The following is a 10,485-nucleotide window of genomic DNA, read 5'->3' as shown; positions in this document are numbered from 1 at the left end:
AGGGAAGTGGTGCTGGCTCCTACCCTGGGGGTCTTTAAGAAGAGGCTTGATGCCTACCTGGCTGGACTCATTTGAGTCCAGTTTTTCTCCCGCCCAGGCAGGGGGTCGGGCTTGAAGATCTATGAGGTCCCTTCCAACCCTATTTCTATGATTCTATGATAAATTCACTCTGCGTTTTAAAGGTTACAAGCTTCTGGTCATTATTTAAAATGCAGACTGAATTAATCTAATTACATTATGCTATCCTAAGCACAGACATTCTTAAAAATGTACAGACAAGTAACAGTATTGAAGGGTAATAAGAATACTTAAGTGTTAATATTTACACTGTATCCAACATTTACCTCATATATGCTTTTATTGTTTAGTTGTTCTTTAGAGCTTTTTAAATAAGGTATCACTTCTAGCCAATCAAGCTTTTGGAAATACCTTGGAACAGTGTAAAATTGATTCATTGTGAATGCTAGATCCGTGCTTGGACTGAATATTACAAAAATGTATTAAATTTCTTACCTCTTCTAGGGTGACCAGTGCCACTGTTTGCTTGTGTCTGATAGGTTCCATCATCACTTTGGATACAAACTAAGTGAGAATCTGCTTCAGTACTAAAACAGGCTCCAATGCTAATAACGTGCTCATTAGAAGAGTTTATCACTTTCATTACCTGTCAATACAAAATGCTCACTGAGGAAAAACTGACATCAATCCTTGCTTTATTTTGCTAAAGCTGGTGACTGACCCTTACTGTTAAATATGCAGCCAATTAATATTTTTCAAACAACATGCTTTATTTAAAGCAAAGAACAGCAAAACAAAACAGTACCTCCATTTTGTAAGCATTAACTTCTTTATAAAGAAGAAAACCGAAGTACTAATTACATTTAAAAAACATTTCTAAAAGATTTGCACTGTGGAAGTCACAGGCAGCTTGTAAGTACAAATCTAAGCACAGCCAAGTTTTTTTCCATCAGTTTTGTAAGGAAATCCAAAACGCACTGAAAAATCTAGGAGAATTTTAAAGTTTTGTCATTAATACAGGATACTCAACTGCAGAACAAATATCTATTACTCATTTCCATCATAATCCCAAGCATAATGATTGCAAAATGAACAATGAAAAAATAATTGGGGGGGGAGCTTAAAAAAGCCTTTTCAAATAGCTTTCGGCAAAAGCAATATGTATGTATTTTACCTTTATACCAAAAGACCAGGGCAAGTCTTACATTAGAAGCAGGTGATAGCCCAAACCCCACTGGAAAAGATTTAATGAATTTAAATCCTGGTTTCTTTCACCACCAACCAGGTATAGCACTGACCAAATCCCAATTTAGTGCTCGCATCCCATCATAGCCTATGTTTAGTTCCCAGCTAGGGAGATGCATGTTTTCTTCATGAGCTATTAGGGAATTTTTAGTCATACATTCAAGTTTACAGTACTGAAAGCTTAAATAGTCCATCAAATAGTGAAGGGGGGGAAAAAAAAAAAAAATCAACAGCAGTCAAAAGCCAAGAGCTTACTGGTAAAATCTAGGCTTGGAATTGACCATGGAATGATCATGCAGTATAGACTAATGGGATTTTGGCATTTTGTACCTTAAGTCTTGTAGATAAGTCTCTAGTCTAGTCAGCCCTCAATGATAGTTTAAAAAAAAAAAATCTCATCTGAAACAATTCAGTAGTATTATAAGGAAAGTGGGGAAAAAAAGACTAGAGTTTTAGCAGAAATTACTTTGATCTAAAAATCTTAAACTCACCTCGTTATATTTTCTTAGAGGTATTTTAATGCAGCTTCTACCCATTTCCATGTGAATAAATAAGTTATCTATGGTATGTAAGGTATATTGATAGTTTCTAAGGTCCTATAATTAAAAAAAACACAACACATCCTTCATATTAACAAAGTTGAATGTTAAGCAACAAGTTTTAAGCATATTCATCCCATCATTTCTAGATACATGAAATCATTTAAAATCCAGCCATCAAATCTTTGCATTCGTTTCCAGATTTGGAGCTAAATGAATCTCCATTTGAAGATGTGTTCTCTGTGTGTACATGTGATCTGCAGCAGGAAAAAAGTGATTTGTCTTTATATGTTAGATAAAGTAAATTACAGTATGTGTCAACCAATGTAAATCTGTTACTTACTAGCACTTATCCTGACCTGTTAAATGCTTTCTTAAATTACATCTTCCTTGTCCACACTAGGATTGGACCATAACAAAACAAGTTAAATGTCTGTCTTTCTTTTTTTTTTTTTTTTTAAGTTGATACAAATTTTGTGGGACAGTTACAGTAAGGTAATAATTACCATTAACCACCTAAAATACCCCAAATTTCAGCTGAATTGCAGTCATGTTAGCAGTTTTAAGATGTGTATGAGAAAATTTAAAAAACCCTCTCAACATTACTGTATTTTACATTAGATGTAATTATACTTTATCCCTACTGCATTTTTGCCTGCACAAATGCGCTGCTACTTTTTGCTGTTGAGTATGCCCCTGTAGGTAGGCTTTGTTGTGGGGCAAAATGTTATGCTCCAGGGAAGCTGCCTTCTCTCTGCTCTTCCAAGCTCCTGGTGTGCTAGAGGAGCCAGGGTGGAACTAGAGGAGGGGAGATGCTTTGGATCACAGAGCATGGCATGATTGACAATTAAATCGGGATGAGAACACATTACCTCTACAACATCCTCAGTCTCTTAAATGCCTGGGAATAGCAAGGAACCCAACAATTTTCTACAGCTTTCATACTGAAAAAACTGATCCATACAAACCAATTTTTTTTAAAAGAGCAAACAAAAATGTTGCATTATTTTAACTAAATCCAAATGGTAGAATACACTCTGAAATATACAATTGGCACTAAAAGCCTACGGCATAAGGACATACTCACTAAATTAACTATTAGGGTAATTTTTGCAAGACTCCATCTTATGGAAGCATATTAAAATTCTAATTACTATTTCACACTCATACATATCTTAACTGAAATTGGGAAGAAAAAAAGTTTAAAATGTTTACTCACAACAAGTAAATTCATGATTGTGTTCCCTATCTCTCCAAAGAGAGGTTTCCGGTGTCTGATACTCATTACAGGAGTTGGGTATACTTTTAAAAAAGGGGAAGAAAAAAACCCACTTGTTACATGCAGTAGAATCATATTTACACATGCAAATGTCTAACCCAAATACTTGCTTTCATGTGTTTAATTAGCTTTTTATTTTATAGTTTATACAGAATGGCAGACATCCACACCCACTGGACAAAAGAAAGTCATCAAGCATTAAGAAAGTATCTTTGTTAACCCTAAGCAACACAAGACTTATGTACTGAACATGAGAGGGCACCAGCCACTGGAAGTGAGGAGAACCATAAAGAGGTTCACATTGTGTAGACACAGCTGTTGTCTCCCTCGTGCTTTGCAAGAAAGGTGACCAACTCCACAACAAACAAGGATTTAACTGCACAACTAATCAGTACCATTTGTGTAAGTAGGTCCTCCTATCCTATTTTGAACATCTGGATATCATAGTTTATGCAATAATGGACACTGAAAAACAAGTATCCTTTCAACAGAATGAATTGCTAATTATCAAGAAGGAAAACAAGCTGAAGAATTTAAACCCAGATTATACATTAGACACTAATATTAGGTTTTGGTTAATAAGCCACTCATAATAAGTACTTTTTAAAAACACTTCACAAATATTAAACCTGGTAATCTAGAAAGTATTCAAGGTATTTATCCAACCCTTTTGAAGGTACTTTGTAAATGCATAAACATTTATTTATACTGTATACTGGCCACGCAGGACAAACAAGTTTCCAGAATAAAATAAGTCTAAAAATGTGTATTAGTTTCACAACTCTTCGTCACTCCTGAAAGACTCTGTGTATCCTAGATAAAGGCTCCAAATGTTGCCAAAACCAAAGGGCACCTTTGCTCTGACACATGCTAACTGGCACACGTCAGAGTACAGTCTGCTGGAACATGCTAATTAGTGCACTCCAGCAGTCTCCATGTCTCATGTACTCGGTGTCCCCACATTTCAAATTAGCAGCAGAGGTTCTTTAACTAAAGCTTGTTTGAGGAGCTTTAATTAAAGTGCACCTGCCACCATTTTGAAGCATGGACGCTGAATACATGTGAAGCTATAGGAACTTTAATTACAGCAACTCCCAGAGCTGCTCTAATTAAAATGACACCCCCCCCCCAGTCCCTTCTACCCTGGAGCACGTGTATAGATGCCCAAAAAGATTTAGTCAAGTCTGTAATCCATAACAAGCTAACTATATGCATCTGGGAGTGTGTATTGGGACAAAACACAGCCCAGGGATTCTCAAACTTTTTAGATTCAGGAAAACCCTCTGTCCATACAGTTTTTTGTTTTTTTTTTAAAATGTGGCAGCACGCTGGTAAAGAACCACTGCTGCGCTGCATCAGCTTACTTCAGTGGTACTCACTGGGGTGCTGTCACTGCTGCCACAGCCACCATAGCCAAGTGGAACTGTCCCATGCACTTTGTGCACAACTAAAGAAGCCTAAAGCAGGCAAGAGAATGCAGTCTTGCTGCAGCCCTTCCCAGTTCAGTTCCCCCTTCCCCACAACCATGCTCCTCCTGAATGGAAATAAACCTACACAGAACAGTTCTAACTGCCCCATGTGCCTTTGTTTCCAGGAGCAGCATGGGGGGAGAGGAGGGAAGGGTTGCAGCCCGACTCCTGCCTTCCTTTCAGTTTATCCAATAACCTGAATCTAGGCAAGGAACACATGCTTGTGCTGCATTCCTTCCTGATCTGGCTGTGAGATCATTGCACCTGGTTGCTGTGGTGTTTGTCTGTGGTGAAGCACTCCTGAAAGGGTTTTGGGGCCCCTCAATTAAGAGCCACTGCCATAGCATGTAAGAGTGTCAGGGAAATAAGTTAACAGTGTTTCAAGAAGCAACCAGCCATTGGCAACATGTAGGGGTGCACACAGGTGCATGTGCACCCCCTGGAAGTGCGAGCTACAAAACCAAAGTGCACTTCTGGTTTCACTGCTGGCTCGGCAAGCACCGCTGGGGGACCTCCCCATCAGTGATCTGGTGCCCCTCCAGACTCAGGTGGCACCAATCACCCACGAATCCAGCAAGACAGAATTTGAATTGTATTGATGCAGATATGTTTTAAGATCTGCTTAGGATGCGAACTACAAAAAAACTTAAGCAACAAGCCTTTGCAGGATCAGACATATCTATGTTCTGAAACTACTGGATTGCCTCAGCATGCAAAGTTAAATTATACTTGTACATAATCTTAGCACACTTAAGGCCTCAATAAGCAAGTCTAGTAGAACTCACCTCCATATTCTGCTCCCAATCTCAACATTAAACGAATTGGAAAAACCTTTGCCCACGGTATTTCCAGCTTATGAATAAGAATGCCACAAAGGAAAGGATTATTTGGTAATGTGAGATCGTCAAGTTTTTGAAAAGTTGGCGTAACAAACAGGAACCCTCCATGATCTCTGTTACCAAGAAAGCTTTCAGTAAAGGTAAAATTTTCCAAATTTCCTATGAATTTTCCTAGCAAGAGAAAGGAATAATTAACTTCACATAACTAAACATTTGAAGTAGAAGCATTCTTACACAGTAGTATTTGGAAGAAATCTATTGCTCTGCTAACATGCTCTCTTTCATGAATCCTTTTAAAAACACCCAATATACAAACATCTGCCCCCCTACTGGTTTAATACATACAGTTTTGTTCATTGCACTGAAGAGATTACATATTAAAAGCAACCACTTATTGCAGTGCCAAGTGCAATAAATTTGGTCTCAAACTACCAGCTCTGGTACAACCAAGATATTTAGTTTTGGCTTTGTCGCTTTAATAAATTCAGTTTGAAAAAAAAAAGTGTAAATTATTAACAATTAAATATACTTCACAAAATGTTGGTCCAATTTATGTACAAGTAGCAAGTTTTTGAAAATTAAGAATAACATGAAAGAGCATGCTACCCTGAAACATGTTTTCCTAACCTGGGGCTCAAAGTATTTATATCTACAATCCCAATATATTAAGATATTACTGTTAAAAATAAAATAAGAAAGGTGGATGAAAAAAGGCCATTTTGAGGCTATTATCTTCAAAAGGTGTCAATTACCGAATTGGAATTTGAAGCAGAAAGACAATAAAAGCAACAGAGGGAGTCTCTCTCAAGTATCACAACTTCTCTAAAGCAAAATTAAATGCAACACCAAGAATGTTGCCTTTTGGAGCTCAGCAATAAGACATGACTGTTTTAAAGCTATTTATTAAAATTCCCTACCTTTCATTGCATTCTTATATATGTCAAGAAACAACCTGAAGATTTCTTTAGGAACAGCATCTTCATTTGCCAAACACAGCAATAAAATGATAATTTCTGCCTGACCCAAGCTATGTAATCCATTTGTTGAGAAGTACCAGCACTTTTCCAGAGAATCTTAAAGAGAAGAATTATGTAATTAATTATTTGCTAATTATAGTATAAAACATTGGAATCAAAAATTTGAAGATGATTTACTGTTTAAGTTTTTTCAATGCTCTTACCAATTGCTCTCTTTAGGAAAAAAAGGGTTTTATAAAGCTTTTCCTAACCCAGTATTTAGCACAGAGAATAACTCTCATAATGAGAGTCTGGTTAGGCCATATTATCTGCAGAAGCATGAAAGGGAATAAAGTTGTAGCTTGTTCCACAGCTATTATGGAAAAAGACAGCTTGTTAACAAGCAGCTACGGAACACTGATGTGATAGGTAGGGGCTTTGACTGAACTGTACGTTCTACTTAAGGCAACAGTTGGAAGTCTTTACTGCAAAGTCTTTTATTGCAAAACGTTACACTAGAGTCTCCCTTTGCAGGAGTCCATGTCTGTAAATAAACACATATGATGTCTCCGTCAGTTCTTTTTATGTTAATAAGTATGCAGCAAGTTTGTGGACATTAGGATCTCAGTCATGTCACACAAATATTTGAATACTCTGTAATTTATGTACCAAAAAATCCACTATGTATACCTCAGACTTGCCACAGCCTGAAGTCTACTGATAAAAAAGTCTAATCAAACAGCACTAACAAAAATATAAAACAAGAAACCTATACAGTAATGGTTCAGAAAAGCAGCAGCATGCTCATTTGAGTAGCACAACATAATCAAGAGAATTCTTATTTATTTTCCATAATATTTTATGTTGAGAACATAGCTGTACAGAAAAAATATACGACTTACAAGAAAGTAACTTCACATTCACAAGGAGGTTTGCGTTTAGGATAAATGTTAATGGATTCAATCCTCCTTCAGAGAGAAGTGAAGTGACCTGCTGATGAGATGGGTGTTCTTCCACTACAGGACCTAAATAAATTAAAATATGGTTTGGTTCAATATAACAGTTAGTATTCGTTTCCCTTATGTCTAAACAACCACACAGACCATAAAATGCATGAAATATTACTTGAAATCTGTCAGACTAAAAAAAGAAAAAAGAAAAATTGTTAATATTACACAACGATTAAGTAGCCAAAAAACTGTGCATTTGTCTTTACAAGTAGACAACAAATAAGCAAAATATGGTACATCGAACATTAAAGCAGTATATAATATACTGTATTTATGCAAATCTAAGACATTTTTCTTCTCCCCCTCCCCTCCCCACCACCCCACAGCAGGGTTTCATTCCAGGAGTGGCCACGACATCCCTGGGACCCCCCTCACACCATATCCACTTCACTTGCCTGCTATGCCTCGAGGCATTTATCTTTTAGATCAGTGGTTTCCAACCTTTAAGTAGGAGATCACTTTTGGAATTTTAAAAGCAACCCAAGATGTATTGTGTGCCACCAACCCCCACCCCCCCCGCAGGTAAAGTCTGTGGGGAAGGAAGTTGTGGGGCAGATTGAGGCAGAAAAAATTATTTGGGGGGTGTGCCACCCCAGCAGATAAGTCTGTGGAGTAAGGAACCAGGGGAGGGGGAAGGACTGTGGGGGGTGATGGGGTAGATAGAGGCCCCAGTCCTAGCTCTACTCCTCCCTCACTGCTGGGGCCTCAAACTCCACCCCCCCTCCACTCCCAACAGTGGTGAGGGAGGGAGCAGGCCTGGGGCAGGGGCAGGCAGGACAGAGCTGTGAGCAGCTCGTCTGGGTGATGCAGGAAGGGGAAGACATGCACCCAGGAGGGCAAGGGTGCACATGTCCCCACATCTACCCAGAGGCAGGGGAGGGCAGGCTGGAGCTGCCAGCTGGGGCCAGGCTCTTCCAGGCCTGCGGGATGGGCCACGCTGTAGGTGGTAGTAAGACTGGGAGCAGGATTGGGGCAGGTGGGCTGCAGCAAGCCAAAAATTTGCTGTAGCCCCCCCAACCCTCCTCCCAGCAGCACCACATCCCAGCCAAAGTCTGCAGTGGCAGCTGCCCCACCCTGCAGATCCCAGGCACATGGCCCCCATGCCCTTGGGGGGGGGGTGGGGGGGGAGGGAAAAAGGGACTGGGAGGCAGTGCTAGGCTCTTCCTGGCAGAGGCTGGGCCATGCTTCACTCAGGGTGGGAGGCAGTGGCACTAGGAAGGGGGTTGGTGGGGCTACAACAAATTTTCAGGTGGCTCCAGCCCCCTGTAGCCCCACTCCCCACACTGCCACCTGGCCAGAGTGCATCATTGCCCAGCGCCCACACCATGAAGAGCCCAGCCCCAGCTGGCAGCTGCAACCCACCCTGTGTGCAGATCCAGGGGCACGCACCCCCCCATGCTCTCCCGGGTTCCACGACCCCCCACCGGACGAGCCATGAGCAGCTCCATCCCAACCTGCCCCAGCTCCACTCCCTCACCGCTGCTGCAGCCACGCCCACTGCCCCATGTTGCAGGGAGCATGTACCCCCCAGATCTGTGCATAGCGGAAGCAGCTGCCACTGCAGGCTGGCCTTTGCACTCCGAGCACCACTGGTCCGGGAGCATCTGCATGACATAAGCATCCCACTGCTGGGCTGAGCCATGCCCGCAAGGTGGCCAGATGCAGCAGGGCTCGAGGCACAGCAGCAGCCGCCTCTGCCATAGCAATGGAAGCCCCCTTCCTCCGTCCCTGGATGAGCCCCCAAGGCTGCATTCTCCCTCCACCTGGCCACCTGGGGCCCTACTTACTTTCCCCGGCTCCTGGCTGGCCCACACCATCCATCCCTCACTGTGGGGGGCCTCAATCTGGCCCTCACCCTTTCCCTCACCCAGACAGCCCTGCTGGGCTTGGGGCGGGCGCACATGCATGCCCCCCCCAGCTCAGAGTCGATTAGAAGAGGATCCCCAATCAACTGGTTGATCGGGATTGACGGTTGGGGGCCACTGTTTTAGATAAAGGGAGTCTGCCCTAGGGCTTCCCAAGCTTGATCTTGGGCTCCAGATATCAGGTGTCTCTGCTCTCCACCTTAAGGGCTAATTACATGGCTCCAACCAACCCTTACTTCACATCCATGCCTTACAGATGATATTCATTCCTGTTGACACTACACTCCTGGGCTATGGGTCCCAGTTCCAGTCCTCACCCCTCAAGGGCTTTGGGCTCCTTGGCCCCCTTCAGTCTCTGGCTGTGATCCCTGGTCTTTGGCCTCTTGCTCTGGGCTTGCTCCTAGGCCAGTGAGACCTTTGGGCTCCCTGGCCCTGTTGACACCTGGCTTTTCCGGGCTACAGACCTCCAGGCTCTTTGGCCTGGCTTACACTCACACCTCCTAGACTCAGTCTCCTGCCGTCTCCCAAGCTCTCTATTCTGTGTTCCCAGGCCTCTTGGGAACCTCCTCTTCCCCTTAGTCCCTTCCTCAAACCTCAGAGTTGCTTACTGCAGTTCAGACATTACCCCAGGAGCCTTGCTGCCCAAGAGCTCCTCTCAGCATGGTTCTTGGTGCAAGACTGCCTGGCTAGTTCAGGCCGTGGGCTTATATGCTTCAAGCCTGGCATCTGTCTGGTCAAGTGACCCTAATTGGCCCCTGCCACAAATTGCATGCTACTTCCCATGCAGCCTCTTCCCTTCTTAAAGTGACAGGTGTGCACTCTGTCACACCCCCATTTAACATCAGGAAAATACCACCTCACCTTAGATTAGAAATGGGGCGGGGGGGGGGGAACGGTACAGGACGGAGGCACACAACTGCAGCTGTAACTAACTCAAAGACCCAGGATTGGAGCTGAAAGTACAGATGCAGATGCTGCCCACCCCCACCCCACAGCCTCTGCTCACCTTTCCCTTGCAGCTCTAGCTTCTGTTGAGGCCCTGCTCTGGCCAGGATCAAGAAGCAGAAAACATGTGCTGCCTCTAGCTGCAGCCCAGCCATGGAGCTGGCAGTGAGGGGGAGGAGAGAAAGAGGGAAGGTGGACAACTCTTAAAAACCAAAAAAAAAACCCAACCCACTAGATTCTAGACATAACACATTTTTTCCACTTTTCCATGTCTAGAATCTAATTACTGGGGAGTCATCTTGGATTTGGGTAAACACAGT

General features: G+C 42.5%; 1 protein-coding gene across 2 annotated transcripts in view; it reads right to left on the bottom strand.

The window, feature by feature from the left end:
- Positions 1 to 10,485, bottom strand: part of ZFYVE16 (zinc finger FYVE-type containing 16) — a 38,976-nt gene that overhangs the window by 7,618 nt on the left and 20,873 nt on the right. For both annotated transcript variants that reach the window (XM_019532298.1, XM_019532300.1), the window contains exons 7-12: positions 7,248 to 7,370; positions 6,307 to 6,462; positions 5,336 to 5,560; positions 3,022 to 3,104; positions 1,755 to 1,859; positions 514 to 664 (exon numbers count right to left, since the gene is read on the bottom strand). In XM_019532298.1, the coding sequence (XP_019387843.1) occupies positions 514 to 664; positions 1,755 to 1,859; positions 3,022 to 3,104; positions 5,336 to 5,560; positions 6,307 to 6,462; positions 7,248 to 7,370 (843 nt within the window). The remainder of the gene's footprint in view (positions 1 to 513; positions 665 to 1,754; positions 1,860 to 3,021; positions 3,105 to 5,335; positions 5,561 to 6,306; positions 6,463 to 7,247; positions 7,371 to 10,485) is intronic.

Source organism: Crocodylus porosus, unplaced genomic scaffold, assembly GCF_001723895.1.
Source record: "Crocodylus porosus isolate Cpor-Errol unplaced genomic scaffold, CroPor_comp1, whole genome shotgun sequence".
NCBI lineage: Eukaryota > Metazoa > Chordata > Crocodylia > Crocodylidae > Crocodylus > Crocodylus porosus.
This window is presented reverse-complemented; position numbering and strand designations above follow the sequence as displayed.